The sequence below is a fragment of the Artibeus jamaicensis genome, unplaced genomic scaffold, assembly GCF_021234435.1.
Source record: "Artibeus jamaicensis isolate MK-2021 breed Jamaican fruit bat unplaced genomic scaffold, CSHL_Jam_final contig_354, whole genome shotgun sequence".
In the NCBI taxonomy this organism is placed as follows: Eukaryota; Metazoa; Chordata; class Mammalia; order Chiroptera; family Phyllostomidae; genus Artibeus; species Artibeus jamaicensis.
In genome coordinates, this window is record NW_026521803.1 from 16507227 (window position 1) to 16525334 (window position 18108).

At 34.3% G+C, this 18108-nt stretch overlaps 1 protein-coding gene across 2 annotated transcripts in view; it reads left to right on the plus strand.

The window, feature by feature from the left end:
- The window catches only part of RNF138 (ring finger protein 138), a 29600-nt gene extending 12682 nt beyond the window's left edge, over positions 1-16918 (plus strand). For both annotated transcript variants that reach the window (XM_037153779.2, XM_053664313.1), the window contains 4 exons: positions 8641-8697; positions 9541-9652; positions 11187-11294; positions 13391-16918. In XM_037153779.2, coding sequence (XP_037009674.1) covers positions 8641-8697; positions 9541-9652; positions 11187-11294; positions 13391-13459 — 346 coding nt within the window. In that variant the 3' untranslated portion in view covers positions 13460-16918. The remainder of the gene's footprint in view (positions 1-8640; positions 8698-9540; positions 9653-11186; positions 11295-13390) is intronic.
- The last annotated feature ends 1190 nt before the right edge of the window (positions 16919-18108 follow it).

Genomic DNA, 18108 nt, shown 5'->3' on the forward strand with positions numbered 1-18108 from the left:
AAGAAATAGAGTTATTTGAGATTTTTACTCTGATAATAAGATGTCATTTAAAAGACACCTGGTACTGTTAAATTCTTAGTTCTAGGTTAGTCTCATTTTTTTTTTAAAACTAGATTTTAGCTTAATTTATGTCTTAATGTCTTAGATTTCTGTATATTAGACATTTTATGAAATGTATTTCATATAGAAGAGAGGTCAAAATACATATGTGGCTTTAAAAATAGTGATAAATACCTAATTATCCACTAACTCAGGTCAAGAAATAGAACACTTATTAGGACCTGGGCTCCTTTTGAGCTGAGCCCATGATCATCTGAACTCCATATGCCCAGAAGTAACCACTATCCTCTTTTTTGGGCAATTCCCTTTTTTTTATAGTATTACCACTATAGCATGTATTCTAATAGTGAAGTGTTAGAATAACAAGCACACACACACAATTGTGTAAAAAAAACAACAACCAATATTGGCAGTATTATAGAAAGGCCCCTGAGACAGTATGTTAAGCAGAGACTCTTGTGATTTTATTTTGGTAGCAATTCACGTCACATGTTGCTAATTTTTGGTAATGTAATCACTCATACTTAGGCTTTTTACGTACTTCTCAGTTAAAACTTTCCTGTCTTTAGTAATTTTTCTGATTGTCTATTCTGCAGAATGCTTTCATGTTCTCATTTTACTTAATGTCATTGGATGACAATTTTTAAAAATTCCTTTTGGTTCCTTCATCTGTTTTTATTATTGTACTTCTTTATTGAAATAACTCAACAATTTGTTAATAATTCAATAGATTATTTTTAGGGGCAGGGATGGTATTTGTCTTGTTGAACATTGTATCTCCAGCTCTTAGCAAAGTTCCTAATACTTATGATTTGTGCAATCACTGAGTGTGAAATAACCAAGTTTTCTTCTTAGGAGATGTGCCTTCTTCCTTCTTACTCCTTAGATCTAGTTGGTCATAGATACTATTGATTTCTTTTTTATTTTTTAAATTTTTATCTATTTTTATTGTTGTTCAGCTACAGTTGCCCCCAGTTTCCCCCACCACCCTCCACTACTCCTCCCACCCCCACCTCCCACACTCAATGCTACCTCACATTGGCTTTGTCCATGGGTCCTTTATACATGTTCCTTGATGACCCTTCCCCTATTTTCCCCCTTAATCCCCTTCCCCCCTAGTCACTGTTGGTTTGTTCTTTATTTCAGTGTCTCTGGTTATATTTTGTTTGCTTATTTGTTTTGTTGATTAGGTTCCACTTACAGGTGAGATCATATGGTATTTGTCTTTGACTGCCTGGCTTATTTCAGTTAGCATTCATGCTTTCCAGTTCCAGGAAGAAAGAAGGTAGCAGTTCCTTCTTTCTTCCTGCAGTGTAGTATCCCATTTTGATCCATTCATTTACTGATAGCCACTCGAGTTGCTTCCAGCCCTTGGGTATAGTAAGTTGTGCTGCTATGAACATTGGAGTGCAAAGGTTCTTTTGAATTGGTGTTTCAAGATTCTTAGGGCATAGTCCCGGATCCAAAGGCAGTTCCATTTTTAGTTTTCTGAGGAAATTCTGTTCTGTTTTCTACAGTGGCTGCACCAGTCTGCATCCTACCAATAGTGTGCTAGGGTTCCCTTGTCTCTACAACCTTGTCAGCACTTGTTGTTTGTTGATTTATTTATGATGGCCATTCTGACTGGTGTGAAGTGGTATCTCATTGTGGTTTTAATTTGCATCTGTCTGATGGCTAGTGATGCTGAGCATCCTTTAATGACTTTGGGCCCTCTGAATATGCTCCTTGGAGAAGTGTCTGTTCAGGTCCTTTGCCCCCTTTAAAAAAATACTTATGTATGTATGTATGTATGTATTTAATTTTTAGTGAGAAGGGAAGGGGGAGAAGGAGATGGAGAGAAATATTAATGTGTGGTTGTCTCTCGTGCACCCCCCACTGAGGACTTGGCCCACAACCTAGGCATGAACCCTGACTGGGAATTGAACTGGTAACCCTTTGGTTTGCAGTCTGGCACTCAATTGACTGAGCCATGTAAGCCAGGGGCCTTTGCTCATGTTTTAATTGGGTTGTTTGTCTTCTTGGAATGCAGTCATGTGAGTTCTTTATATATTTTGGAGCTCAGATCTTTGTCCAAGGTATCGTTGGCAAATATATTTTCCCATACAGTGGTTCCCTTTTCAGTTTGCTGATGTTTTTTTTAGTCTTGATTTCTAATAGTAGTATCCCTCATTTGTGCTCTTCTTTTCTATCTCTGTTGTCACTGTCTTAGCTTAAGCCCTCATCATCTCTCACCTGAACTGTTTATTGCAATGGGACTTTAGGTAGTGGTTTTCCTTTAATCTGTCTTATATACTCTAGCTAAAGTGATATTTCAGAAGTGCAGTTCTGATCTCTTTCTCCCTGTCCTTGTACCTTTCCCTCTATACCTTGTTAATGACGTTTCATAGCCCTATAACAGTGTTTCTCATCCAAGGTTCCATGGGTCAGTAAGGGCTCTAAACCACATAAACTGTTAAATTTTTGTTTATGTACTTTTTTTTCAGGTGAGGTCAAGATTCTTAAGGGGTTTCTTGGTGTAAAATCCAACAAATGGCTTACAAGACAAAATTTCTTACTCTAAAGCCTTTTGATCTGGCACTTGCCTTTCTTTTTAACCTTTATCTTTCTTGACTTCCCAACATTGTATCATATGCTTTAGTTATGTTGAATTATTTGTGTTGTACCCTTGTCATCCTTGAGAAGCAATATAACTTAGAGGTTAAAAATGAAGGCTTGAAACCAGACTGCCTAGGTCCCAGGCTCTGTGACTTCTAATTGTATAATTTTGGTAAGAAATTGTACCTCAGTTTTCTCATCTGTTTAAAAAAGTGGATGGTGGTGAAGATACTTATGAGCACCTCATTGGGTTAGGAGTCAATAAATAGATTAATACAGGTCAAGCATACTGAACAGTACTTTCTTAGGTAATGTTAGTGGGTTTTTTTTTTGCATATCTCTTTTTTAAATTTTTAAATATATTTTATTATGCCATTACAGTTGTTCTCTTCCCCCCTTCATTCCCCTCCACCCTACACACCCCCCTCCCCCACCATTCTCCCCCATTAGTTTATGACCACGCGTCTCAAGTTCTTTAGATTCTATATTTCCCATACTATTCTTGCCCTCCCCCTATCTATTTTCTACCTACCATCTATGCTACTTATTTTCTGCACCTTCTCCCCCCTTCTCCTTCTCCCACTTCCCTGTTGCTAACCCTCCATGTGATCTTCATTTCTATGGTTCACTCCTGATCTAGCTGTCCTCTTAGTTTGCTTTTGTTTTAGGTGTGGTTGTTAATAACTGTGAGTTTGCTGTCTTTTCACTGTTCATCTTTTTTATCTTCTTTTTCTTAGGTAAGTCCCTTGAACATTTCATATACTAAGGGCTTGGTGATGATGAACTCCTTGAATTTGATCTTATCTGAGAAGCACTTTATCTGCCCTTCCATTCTAAATGAAAGCTTCACTAAATAGATCAATCTTGGATGTAGGTCTTTGGGTTTCATGACTTGGAATACTTCTTTCCAGCCCCTTCTTGCCTGTAAGGTCTCTTTTGAGAAATCAGCTGAATGTCTGATGGAAACTCCTTTGTAGATGACTGTCCCCTTATCTCTTGCTGCTTCTAGAATTCTCTCCTTCATTTTAATCTTGGCTAATGTAATGATGATGTGCCTTGGTGTGTTCTTCCTTGGGTCCACCTTCTTTGGGGCTCTCTGAGCTTCCTGGATTTCCTGGAAGTCTATTTCCTTTGCCAGATTGGGGAAATTCTCCTTTATTATGTGTTGAAATAAGTTTTCCACTCATGGCTGTTCCTCTTCCCCTTCTGGTACCCCTATAATTCGGATGTTGGAACGCTTAAAGATGTCCTGGAGGTTCCTAAGCCTCTCCTCATTTTTTTGAATTCTTGTTTCTTCATCCTTTTCTGTTTGGTCAGTTTTTTCCTCTTTCTGGTCCACTCCTTTGATTTGAGTCCCAGTTTCCTTTCCATTACTATTGGTTTCCTGTGCATTTCCATTCATTTCAATTAGTTTAGCCTTCATATGTTCCTCTAATTTGTGACTAAAATCAACCAGTTCTGTGAGTGTCCTGATTTCCAGTGTTTTGAACTGTTCATCTGAAAGTTTGGCTATTTCTTCATTGCTTAGATGTATTGGCTCTGGGACTCTGAGTTGTTCTTGAGCCATGTTTTGATCTGTTTGTGCCTGTTACGTATGAGGAGTGGAGCCTTAGATGTTCACCAGGGTGGGGCCACCTAGGTCACTGGTTTGTGATGCTGTATGTGGGGGTGGGGTCAGAGAGGGACAATGGCAGTTCCCTTTGCCGCTTCCTGCCACTGGGGCTTACATGGTCCATCTCACTGCTAGCTCCTTCATCAGTTTTTCTGCGTGCTAATGTGTAACCACTATCAGCCCTTGGTGGGTCCTTCCGCTTCTCCACACCTGGGATCTGCCCACGGCTGCTGGTGCACCTGGGTTGTGTGCCCGGGTTGGTCCGGTGGATCTTTCCTGCCCAACCCCACTCTGCTGCTGGCTCTGCCCAGACTTCCGTGTAGTTCAATTTTCTTTGGTTTGGCTGCGTTTTTGTTGCTAAAACTTTGTTGTTTTTAAACTTGGTTGTGTGAGAAGCTGCATTGCTTCCACCTATGCCTCCATCTTGGCGGAAGTTGGTAATGTTCGTTTTTAATCATCGTCATTATCATTGTAATCTCTCTCTTACCTCCATACTTTTACCAGAAGAGCTCCCTTTCCTCACCACCTCAACCCACACTTTGCCAGCTGGTAGACTTTTTCTTTTCTTTGAAGACTTAGAACTGGACCATCTAATACTTCGTATTTATTTATACTTGAACTTATTTTACATGTTATATGTATCTTTTTATCCAGAATGTGGTTATTCATATTTATATTCTATGCAAAATTCTAATTGCAATAGAAAAATTGAGTTTGTATTTCAATTTTTGTAAGGAAATTGGTGAAGAAAGGAAAAGTTTGGTTTTTTTATTTTAAAGATTTCATTTATTTATCTTTAGAGGGGAAGGGAAGGAGAGAGGGAGAGAAATATCAATGTATGGTTGCCTCTCTTGAGTCCCCTCCTGGGAACTGGTAGGCAATATCACAATTTAATTTAGCATAAAGTGACATAGTCATACTTAGTTTTATTTTTTATTGTAGTAAGAATAGTTAACATGAGATATCTATCCTTTTAACTGATTTTTAAAAATTTAACATTTTTAAGTGTACAATATTATCTATAGACACCATGTTGTACAGCAGCTCTCTGGACCCTATTTTGTATAACTGAAAATTTTGTATGTGTTGATTACCAACTCATTTCCTCTTCCTTCTTCCCCTAGCCCTTGGCAGCCATCATTCTATTGTTTCTAAGAGTTTGACTATTTTAGATACCTCACATAAGTAGAATCATTGCAGTATTTGCCTTGTGACTGGCTTTAACTTAGTGTAATGTCCCCAAGGTTCATTCATGCTGTCACACTGCAGGGTTTCCTTTTTTTTTTTTTTAAGGATGAATAACATTTCATTGTATTTATATACCACATTTTCTTTATCTCTTCATAAAGTTCTTTCCAAGTCTTGGTTATTCTGAATGGATCTACAATTCTTCAGTCTTGATTTCAGTCCTTTTAGATGAATACTCAGAAGGGGGATCGCTAGATCATATGGTAGTTCTATTTTCTATGGCAGCTGCACTAATTTTGCATTCCTACCAACAGTATACAGGGGTGCCAATTTTTTAACATCTTCACAAACACTTATCTTTTAAAAATAGCTGTCATAATAGATGTGAGATATTACTTTATTGTGGTTTTGATTTACATTCCTCTGATGATTAGTAACATTGAGAATCTTTTCATATACCTGCTGGCTATTTGTATTTCATTTTTGGAGAAATGTCTGTTCAAGTTTTTAGCACTTTTTGTAATTAGTATTTTTGCTCTTGAGTTGTAGGAGTTCTTTATGTATTTTGTAATTAACCTCGCATTAGATACATGGTTTGCAAAGTTTCTCCTATTCCGTATTTTTGCCATTTTTTAAATTACTTTCTTTGATGTGTAGTAGCTTTTTAGTTTGAGGCAGTCTCACACATCTATTTTTAGTTGAGAATATGGTGTCAAGTAATAGATTTTTTTGTTGTTGTTGAACCCATTCATGTGTTTCTAAAATAAATGAGTAGGCTACCAGTAGTAGCCAAGGCATGATATAGGATGATTAGGGAAGACTAGGTTGATATAATGATAGTAATAATGAAAAATAGGGAATTTTATAGTAGGAGATGGATGAAAGTATTTAAAAAGGACATTAATTTTGATATTAAAATTCTTTAAATCAAAATTTTGTGATTGTATACCTCATCAATGAAAAATATGAGTAAGTATGCCTAGAATATGTGTTTATATAAAAACTATGCATGAGGCCCTGGCTGGTGTAGCTCAGTGGATTGAGCACAGGCCTGCGAACCAGACAATCGAGGTTCGATTCCCAGTCAGGGCACATGCCTTGGTTGCAGACCAGTTCCCTGCAGGCCAGTTCCTAGCAGTGGAACTGCTAGGAACTGCCTCATGAGAGGCAACCATACATTGATGTTTCTCTCCCTCTCTCCTTCCCCTCCCCTCTAAAGATTAAAAAAAAAACTATGCATGTATTTTATGGTACTGATATTTTAGGTACATTATAAAATATAAAATTGAAAGATGAAAAAGTTATTTTAAGAATAAATTTTGCTTTATTTAATGGCATAATTTTTTTAACATTGAAAGTTCGTTAATACTTTACTAAAATAATGTTGTTGACTATGCTTTCTTAAATTTTTAAAAATCTTAGTGTAACACTGTGATATAGTAACTGAAGATTTGGATCTAAGTTCACTTTACTTTGATACTGGTTTTGATGACTGTCATGGCTGGAAAAAAGACATCTACCACACAGTAAAATGTTGATCCAAAGGAAGAATTATGCCATAGGTTGAGATTACTAAGATTTTTAATCTCATCTTTCCTGATAATGGTACAGGTGTTTCTACAAACCAATCAGAAGTTATATTTTTAAAGGACATGTTAAAACTCAGTGATTATATTCATATGGATAATTTAAAAACAGTAGAAAAATCTGTTACCAAGTTGGAGTATAGAGATGTGAGACTTTAAGAAATAGATGACATACTGTTTTGGGTAACAAAATTATGACATCTTTTTAATAGTTTGAGTTTGTTTTAAAAAGCAGTTGTTAGTCACCATATTATTAAAATGCCATCTTTACCTATACCTAGCACACATTAATCTGCCAGAAAGGTGCAAAATTGTGGTTTAATAGTCTCTTATTTGAGTATTAAATGGGACTTTGCTTCTTTGCCTAGCATAGAATATGTGTGGAGAGATCACATTGTTACCTTCACAGAAGGGAACTGTTATTGGAGCATGTCTTTGCACTAAATACACCTTGTTGTATGTAGCTTATTATGAAAAAATAAACTGAAAAAAGAAAATTAAAAAAGGAAAGAACATCTGATAGGGAGATTAGTTCTAGGACCCTCCTTGGATACCACAATCTGAGGATGCTCAGATCCCTTATATAAAAAAGCATAGTGTTTGCCCATAACCAATATTTTCAAATAGGTTACAGGAGACTTTACCTATGCATCATGTCATTCACATGGATTTAGCATAGTGCTTAGTGTATGGCAAATTCAAGTTTTGCTTTTTGGAACTTCCTGATATTTTTTTTCCTGTGTATTTTCAGTCCATGGTTGGTTGAATCTACAGATGCAAAATTCTTGGATGTAGAATACCAGCTATGTTGCTTGTCTTTTTGTAAAAGAAAAATGAATAACCAGTTTTTGAGTTTAACAACTCTTTTAAACCTATGTGGTATATATACCTTGTATATCTTTTATTCACTAGCTGTCTCATTTCTCCTTTAACATTTCTGCTATTGAAAGTTGTTTTTATATAATTGACCACATTGATGAAATTCTGTAATGTCCCTGTATGGAATACTCACTCTTCCCTCAGGATTCCTCTAATAATGCATATGACTCATGATTCTGGCATGGGGTCTGACTGAGGATGTCAAGTTTTTCTATATATTAAGTGTTGGAGAGCCTAGTTTCTTTTTGGCAAATGAATGTTCAAATATTTTCTTAAACCTATTCTACTTTGAAGACCACAACCTTAATCCATATCCTATTTACAAACCAAAAAGTTCATGAATTCTTGAGCCTACCCCAGCATTCATATACATACTAGCTTGGATAGAGGTAGAGGTATTATTAATTTTATAGTCTAAAGGACCTGGGGAAATGTTATCATGCTGTAGATTTAAGGTAATTCTGCAAAATTCTATATTCTTACACTTTTGTAACTGCATATTTTAATTTTGAATAAACAGTCTTAATTATTTTAATAAACAGTCTTAATTAAGATTTATTTGAAAAATAACTAATGCCATGTGTTTTGTTGTTCAGAACAATTTGAAGTTCAGGCTTTTAAAACAAATTGGGACTAGTCTTCATTAGCAGTTCAAGTTGATGAATCTGTAATGTGCTTTATTACTTGAGGTATTAACTTTATCCCCCTATGCTTCTTAAGTAATAGGAGTGAAACATCCACATCTGATAACATAGAAACTTATCAAGAGAATACAAGGTAAGCTTTTGAAAATCCTGCTACTTTAGTAAATAATATCTATTTATTACTTTATAATAATAGATTTTTTAGTTAAAAACTTTATTCAGTTATATCGCCAGACACAATGCTAGAACTTAGTAGTTTATAAATAAATGATGCAGTTGCTACTCCTATGGATCATGTTAAATTAGAAGAGTTTTTAGCTATCCTCTTTCACTGTGGTTAGGTTTCCTTCATGTGTAATTTAGGTAGAGTTGTCAGTATCGAACTGTCCCTTGCTGAAATTCAGAAGTATTAAAACCCAGTGATGCATGATCCGCAAGATGTTTTGAAATACCAATCAATTTGATTCTCAGTGCTTTTTTGTTTTTACTTTTTCCTAGGAATTTTATATATTAGAGTTCCAGAGACTGGGATAGATGAAAGATATTGGGAGTCTTTTCAAAATTAAGTTCCTAGATAGGGGGATAGAGGGTTTCTAAACTGGGACATCACAGGATATTTAAAATTTTCAAGGTGCATGCAGTGACATCTGTTGTCCTCAGACGAATGACCAAATTAAGTTGTTTGGATCTAACTACTTAATACATGGAACAGTAAGGTTTGGTTTGGTTTTGGTCTAGAGGCACCATGAAAAAGTTTACTGAGACATTAAAATGAGATTAGAAGCATTGGTTGTAAATTATTTATTGAAAACATAGTTTTTTTCCCTTAAAAATTAGAGAATCTTTCAGCAGTCTAATAATTATAACTTAAAAAAAGAACCTTGTAGTAACTCGTTAAAAAAACAGGAGAACATTACTTCTATGTTGTGATTTGTAATTTCAAATTAAGTATACTTCATTTTAAATTGTTTTATAGTTCTTCTGGGCATCCCACGTTTAAGTGTCCCTTGTGTCAAGAATCAAATTTTACTAGACAGCGTTTACTGGATCACTGTAACAGTAATCACCTCTTTCAGATAGTTCCTGTGGTAAGTGCATATGTTTCTAATAGTCTTCAGCTTAGTATGCTGTTCCATTCATTTCACATCATGCATATAACAGGGAAGGTGGTTGATTTAAATTAGGAAGGGGCATTATCAATAATGCCCCTTTGTCAACAAAAGATTTTTGTCAGCAAAAGATGAAAGATTTGAAGTATAATAAGATTTTAGTAATTGACTTATGAAAGGGAGATACTTATTATGAAGGTAATGTAGAATATCTAGAGAAGAGTGACATATTGAAAGGTGAACTGGGAATTCATTACCTAGCCCTAGCATTGCTCAGTTACTTGGTCTATAGGATGTAGTCAGCTTTATCTGGTCAGGTGGATCTGTTGTAGGTGAAAACTATAAGTAAAATAAAGTCACTAGGTATTTTTAATTTGTATCCTTGCAGAATCTAGTATATGAATTCATACAGCAAGGAAGGAAAGAAATCATACTTACTTTTTGATGCATATATATCTTTTTGATACCATTTTGAGAGTGTGTAAGAAAGTGGTGAGACCTTTTTGATGAATGAAGGAGATAGTGCAGAGTGCAGGATTCCAACATTGTGTTAATGATCCTACAACTCCTCATTTGGAACCTAAGTTTCACAGGTAAGTGATTTCAATTGTGGGTGAAACAGGACATACTGAGCTAGGAGAGATACTGCCCTTTCAGCTGTACATTTTGATATATAAACATTTTCTTCAGAAATAAGGATAGAAGGAAATATTACAAATAAAAATAAGGATTGTAGCTATTTCTAAGCAGTTTTAGTGGATGTACTAGAAAAAATTCTGAAAGAATATGCCTCAGTAATTATTGAGGATGCCCTTAAACTTGTCTCCTAGCACTTAAGGGAGACATACCACCGAATTTGTGCATTAGGAAAGAAAGAGTTAGTTACTGTTAAATAAACAAATATAGTCCTGAGATGTCTCTAGGAAAAAAAAAACACATTTAAGAGATTTTATTTGTTTTATATTGCATTTTTAGCAAATTTTTGTTTTTATGTTTTATTCAATATAGCATAGACTTTTGGCTAGAGTCCAGTAACTAAAGTTCTTTTTTCATTTCAGAATGTCATTTATTCATTTTTAAAGATGTACTTCATTTAAAACCTTAAGGGTACAATTTAAAGTTGACTACTACACTTTCATTTTACTTATAAATGAAATAAAGCTTATAATAATTATATCACAGTTATTATGTGGCTCAAATGAGATTACATACTGGTTAATGATAACTACCATTACAAATAGTATTGTTAAAGGCTGGATGTGGTGTTTCTGTTGAAACTGTTGTGTAGTTGGAGATTTAAGTAATAGAATGTATAAGATTTCCTTTTTATTGTGCTGTATTAGAATGGCATAATTTACCTAAGGTAATTTGGTTGACAAATGATATAGTCGTGGAATTTGGTTGTAGAATGCTTTTCATGTAGGTGTTTTCAGTTTTATAAGTCTGTGTTTAATACTTTCAATAATCATAATGTTTTCTTTTTTTTTTTAATTTAAAACATTGTTTCTCATAGACGTGTCCTATTTGTGTGTCTCTTCCTTGGGGAGATCCTAGCCAGATTACTAGAAATTTCGTTAGTCATCTAAATCAAAGACATCAGTTTGATTATGGAGAATTTGTGGTAAGTGAATTCTTCAAGATTAAGAAAATACTGTTTAAGTATCAAGTTAAATTAACTTTTTCAATCTAGACATGAGTTTTGAGGCAAGCTGTTGTATCATGTTGGATGGTTACAGAGCAAATTCTCTTGTTTCTTTTCTTTTTTTGACCTTTTTTAAAATTATTGTTCAAGTACAGTTTTCTGTCTTTTACTCCCTTCCAAGCCCACCCCCGTTTCTATAATAATATAGATGAATTTTGGTTTGTAAAAGTGGTTAAAAGTTCAATATAATGTCTACCTCCTGTACAAGAGAGATAAATAATAAGATGAAGAACAAACCCTCAGATTAACAAAATGATTTATATGAAAACTCTATAACGGAAACCTAACTGCTAGAGAAGTAAAATTGGTGCAACAGGTTGAGGAGGATGTATTTTTCATGTAAGTTGCTTTCTAAATCCATTATAATACTTATATGTAGCATGTGAGACATATTTTTTAAAATGAGTTAGCTTAATCATCAAGTAAAGCCAGGTTGAATGGTAGATTTTGGCCTTAGTTGACTGCTTTAACAAGGTGAGTGAGGAAAGTTACATAATGCAAAAAGTGGATCCCCAAACAAAATATGCGGTCAGTTTCTGCCTTCCAAATGTGTCATGATAATTTAAAAAAATTACATGTGGCTTTTGTTTTACTTACTGTGAAATTTCATTTTATTCGCTTTAGTGAATTTCAACTTTACCTAATTTAAAATTAATTTTGACAAAGAATAGTTGATACTTGTTTTCAAGTTTAGGTAGTAAGTACAGGCATGTGCAACTCTGACAATGGCATGGATAAAATTTACATTTTTCTCTACCTTTCAGTGTTGAAATTACATCATTCTTGATAAATATTTTGTGGAATTGGCATTTTTAATCATACTATTTCTTTCTTTTTTTTTTTTCTTAGATTTTATTTATTTATTTTTAGAGGGGAAGGGAGGGATAAGAAGAGGGACTCGAGAAACATCAGTGTGTGGTTGCCTCTCATGGGCTTCCCCACTGAGGACCCGGCCTGAAACCCAGGCATGTGCCCTGACTGGGAAACTGAATGGGTGATCCTTTGGTTTGCAGACTTGGCATTCAATCCACTGAACCATACCAGCCAAGGCTAAACATACTATTTAAAAATAACAATTCAAATATATGTAAAATTCAGGTGTACTCTTACAATGCATTTTAATGAAGTAATTATAGATTATTTTAAAATTCTCATTGTAAGCAAGAAAGTTACTATGTCTGGAGGACTGTGTATTTGGAAAAGCAAAAACATATTTGGTGAGCCCCTTTTGGTATATTTGGCAGATTGTTTTACCTTGCCTCAGAAAAATATGTAATTTTAATTATTCAAGATTGTCAAGTGGAAGCCTATTCTAAAGCAAACCCATAGGACATACTTGATAGCAAATAGAATTTTTAAATTTAGGAGTAGTAGTATAACTCAGAATCAGTGAGCTATAGTTTTTAGCTTCATGGTTAAGAACCTATTATTCAACAAAAATTTATTTTTTTTTAAATGAATTTACCTTTAGACATTGTCATTCTTTTTTAGCAATCACAAAATTTATAATTGTGGGTTACCTTCAACCATACTTTGAATTAATGACTTACCATAAGACATTTTTACTTTCAATTTTCATTCTCTGCTGCACCTTTCTGTTGTTTATCAATTATTCCTAAATTATTACAATTAAATTTAGTTTTTTATTAAAGTTTTTATATATAATTCCTATATTTTAAAGGATATATGTTGGCCTTGGGTGGTGTAGCTCAGTTGGTTGGAGCTTTGTCCTATTGAGTTTGATTCCCTGGGCACATGCCCAGGTTGCCAGTTTGATCCCCTCTTGGGATGCATATGAGGAAGCAACCAATCAATATTTCTCTCTCTGGCTGTCTAAAAAGCAGTGATAAAAGGTCCTTGGGTAAGGCTAAAAAACAAATAACTAAAGGATACATGTTGTAACATAAACTGTTTCAAGTGTGTAGTGTATATGTCAAGATGTGTAATATATAGGACAAAGTAGTGAATAGTGTATTATGTTTTTCCTATTGACATATTAATATTATCATTTGTAGAATCTTCAGCTAGATGAGGAAACCCAGTATCAAACTGCTGTTGAAGAATCTTTTCAAGTAAACATCTGAAAGCTGTAGACATCTGTGCATCTTTGTACCTGCAAGTGCCGTCTTTAAGGAGAAAGCTACATGAAGTCACCATTTCAATAACTTGATGTGTATATTAATAAAAGTAATTCAGTCTATTGTTTTAGTTTTTTAATTGAAAAATAAACATGGGCCATCTAAAAAGTTCATTCTTTTGATAAGTTAAAAAATGAACATTAGGACATCATCTTTAAAAGCATTAAAATGATTGTATTTCTTTCATGTAATGGTGAAAAGGGAATCTTTGTTGTACTTTATCTTCTTTATATTACATATTCTTGAATTTTTCCTTATGTGGCTTTTGAAATTCGGTGCAGTTTCTCCCATTGATGTTACTGTACACAGGTAAAACGCAGTAGCAAATGCTGAAAGATGTGATTGATGTGAACCTAACAAATCTGAGCCAGTTAATCTGAGTGCAGAATGGAGACTTGAAGTGCTAAGTTAAACAATCCAAAGGAAAAAAATTTTTAATACAGATTCTAGCTGAAGAATTCAACTATAAGAACGTGGTATTTATATAACATGTAGTATTTTTGAAGACTAGTGAGATTTCTTTAATAATTTTAACTGTTCAAAAAGTGAAGCTCATTGTAAAGATATTTCATTTTTGTTGCTGTTAGAAGGAAATATGAAGAGAAAATTTCCTTGGCAAGCAATTAGTAATTTCAAATCTTGTTTGTTTGGCTGACTAATTTATAAGCCTATAGTATATTAATTGAATTAAACCTTTTTGGCTTCAGAATTTCAGTAGCTAGTATTTCTGATGAGCTAAGCTGAAACTTTAATTGGAAACTTTGAGTTGGTGATTCAGTTGTATGTTCTACATATATATTTAAGTGAAAAGTTTGGCTTCATCTAATTTGAGAAATTCAAGCAAACCTAAAGATATGTATGTATAATAGATACACGTATGCATGCAGTTTATCAGGTCATATACAGAATTTATTAAGATTTAAAAAATAGCAATATGGGATTGAAGTGTTCATCTGATTTGATTAACATTTTGTATATCACCAAATTTTTAAAAGTAACAGTCAAAAGATAAATAGTTTAGTTGGCTGCTACCATACCTTGAAATTGAGTTTACACACACATACACACACACACTCAATTACCTGTTTTTATGGTGCTCATTTGTTCTCAAAAGATAATGCATGACTATGAAGTAGTGACACACATTTTACCAGCCACATTGTTTCACTGCTTCTTAGTCAGACTGGGTTTGTTCTTAGTATTCCTTAATGAGAATCATAATTTGTAATAGAAGGTCCAAATCACAGAATAAAACATGAAGAGTGGACTAGTGCACATTCCATACTAATATAAGTTGTTTATGCTTTCTTTAAATTAACTAAAAGAACATAAAATCTCAGAAGTAGTTTGCTGCTAATATATACATATATTGTATAAAAAGGTATATTTTGGTTTTGTTAAAACCCTGTTGACTTTTCTACAGTGAACCTTTTTTTAACTTGGTTTAATAAAAATGTTAATTTTGCAAGTGGAGTTTTGTAAAAACCTTTTTCAGTCAAACAGTAATGACTTTATGGGTAGAAATAACAGTCACCAAAAAGCCATACATCTTAATGAACTAATGCCTTTGTTCTGTCATTCGAAAGAGTGATGTTTACTATGTGCTTGAACATTTCCTCTGCAGTTACATGAGTGTAATTGTAAGAATAGCTGTTTAACTTTTTAAAAAGAGACTTTGACCATAGGTTTTTCCAGTTTAAAGCAATAACTTTAGTACTTTCTTTCAAAGTTTAATACTTTCCAGTATGTCGAGTTAAACCATTTTGAAATGTGAGAACTTCGAAGGAAAATTGTAGTAGAAATCATCTTGATGAAATTGTGTTTTGAAATTTTGTGGATTAGTTCTATATCATTAATAGTCACATGTCTTTCATATAAACTTTTTCATAAAGAAGATGCTGACTTTTATTTGCTGTTATCTGGGAGCTCCCCAGTAGAGAAATGTTTGTTTAAAGTCTTCCCTCCTCTTGGCCAGTGGGTTAGGAATAGGGATTTACAAGTTTATAGTTTAAATTCATGAAAAAATTCTTACAGCTGAGTCAGGATAAGAGGGAAACTATTGATACTCTTGTACTTAAATTTCACAATACCACTTAGGAAAAATGATTTTCCTCAGCAGATTACAGTTTATGTTATTAAACAGTCTTATTTGAGATGTTTTATTTTTCAGTTAAAAGTGGTTTTCTCTACTTGTGTGTCTAAAATTTTGCTTATAGGCAAACATGATAACATTTAATTTTCATAACTCTGGACTACATGTTATTTTGCACAGAAGAAAGCAACCACATGCTGATGTTATATGTTGGATTTAACTTTATAAACATTTTATGTTTATTTAAAATGTTAATCAACTTACAAAGTTGTTTTATCAAGTATTCATGCAGCAAGATTTTTAAGCCTTGTTATCAAACCAGGCAGAAAGATAAGTTAACTGGTTAATAAATACTTTTTATGGAGAATTTACCCGTAAGTAAGCTATCAGGACTGTAGGAATATATTGCCAAATACAGTGTCATATACCTGTTGGGCTACTCGATAGGTATGATCTTGGTGAATCATCACTTTTATAGAAACCCTTTAGGGCTGGTACTCAAAGGAAATACTCTTTGTGGAGGTGGTGACATTTTAGCCTTTGTAGAGCAGTTGTGACCCAGAAAACATGTAAATACGTGTAGTATAAAACTCAAAAGTGTGAAATGCTCATTCCGTGATACAATTTAGAGTGCAATGTAATTTTCTTATTGTGCAATACAATTTGAAAAAAGATGAGGAATGGGAATGAATGTCATTAAAATGTTAAAAGAGTACAGGAACCTCAAGAAAATGGATGTTACAGCATGAAACCTCCCTACCCCGAAAAGCAACTGTCCAATCCTGGGGCCAAGAAAGATGACAGTTCCTGCACTCCTTTCCTGAATGAGGAAGATTAATGTGTATTCCATTGTGTACTTGATTGAAAAACTTGGATTAAACTATACCATGCAATTTTGTATGTATAATAATAGGAATTTTTAGGAGCATATAATGGTGAAAGATACTGTTGCAGAATCCAAGATGAGCAGGGGAGGGGAGCAGATTTCTCCAGAAGACGAATCAGAATTAGAACCATTCTGTGGAGGTTATGAAGAAGAAAATACTCAAGATGTGAGGGAGGAGATTTCACATTTGGATGGACAAAATAATGGTACATGATACTGAAAGTGCACCAAGTGAACAATAGTAATAGCTTTTTACTCTGAGTTGAGATCAGGGAAATCCATTACTAGAATCCCTTGAACCCCCTGTTCCTATTTCCAGTCGTAACCACCATTACTAACCTCTGATACCACAGATTGTTTGCCTGCTTTTATACTTTATACAAATGAGAACACCCAATAAAAGTTACATCTGGCTACTTTTGCTCAATGTTGTTTTGAAGTTTTTGTCAGTTTTTAATTTAGTCAACAGTTTACCCAGAGAAACTTGTCCAGAACAGAAAAGCTAGAAGGTAGCCTCTAAAGCTACTTTTTAATATTTTTGGAAGTTATGTTGGATGTATTTCAGGTGGTTCTTTTGTGTGTGTTGGCCCCTGGGGGGGCTGTGGATGCCAGATCTGAGTAAAAATTGAAAATTAGCTGGCATTCTGCTCATAACAACTAAGAAGACAGGTGAAGATTGTACTCTTAATGGCCTTCCACTGCTCTCACCTGAACTCATAAGCTCCTCTTCTGGGGGCATTTTGTAGGCACAGGATTTTAATAAATATTTAAGAACTATATTTTCTGGGAATAGAGTCTGATGCTACTGGTAGAAACAAAAGGGCTGGCTGCAGTAGATAAGACTAGGGTAAATAGGTCTTTGCCGAGATACAGAAAGCATTCGAAACAACTAAGCCTAATTGACCAAATGACCTGTTAATGATGATTCTGTAGATCGATACTGAGTTATAGACAAATTATGTAGCTTCTCATCTATGGATTATGAGGATTGAATGAATTAATACAGGAAATGCTTGTTATCTTTACCATGACTGTGTATATAGCACAAATCTACCAGTTATGTTTATATCTGGTAGATCTCCAGTCTCTTCATAAATCCTCTCAGGAGTTCTGAAATAATTTAGATCTTTTTCCCTTTTGGAATATAGAACCTAAAGGATCATTAGTCTTTGCTAGCCTCAACTTTTGTAGGAAGATCTGAGACACTGTCTTTTTAAAAAAATTTTAGTTATTTTTCAAGTACAGTTTTTTGTCTATTTCTCCCATTTCTACCCCCCCTTGGTTCTCATCCCTGTGTCCTTCATATTTGTTCCTCCAAATCCCTCCCCTTTTTTCCCCTTAAATTCCCTTCTCTCTCCCCTCTGGTCACTGTCCCCTTGTTCTCTATTTCAGTGTCTTTGTTTTCTGCTTGCTTGTTTGTTTTGTTGTTTAGCTTCCTGTTAAAGGTGAGATCATATGGTATTTGTCTTTCAACACCTGTCCTATTTCACTCAGCATAATGCTTTCCAGTTCCATCCATGTTGGTTCAAAGGGTAGTAGCTCCTTTCTCTCTGCTGCATAGAATTCCATTGTGTATATGTACCACAATTTTTTGATGCATTCATTTACTGACAGGCA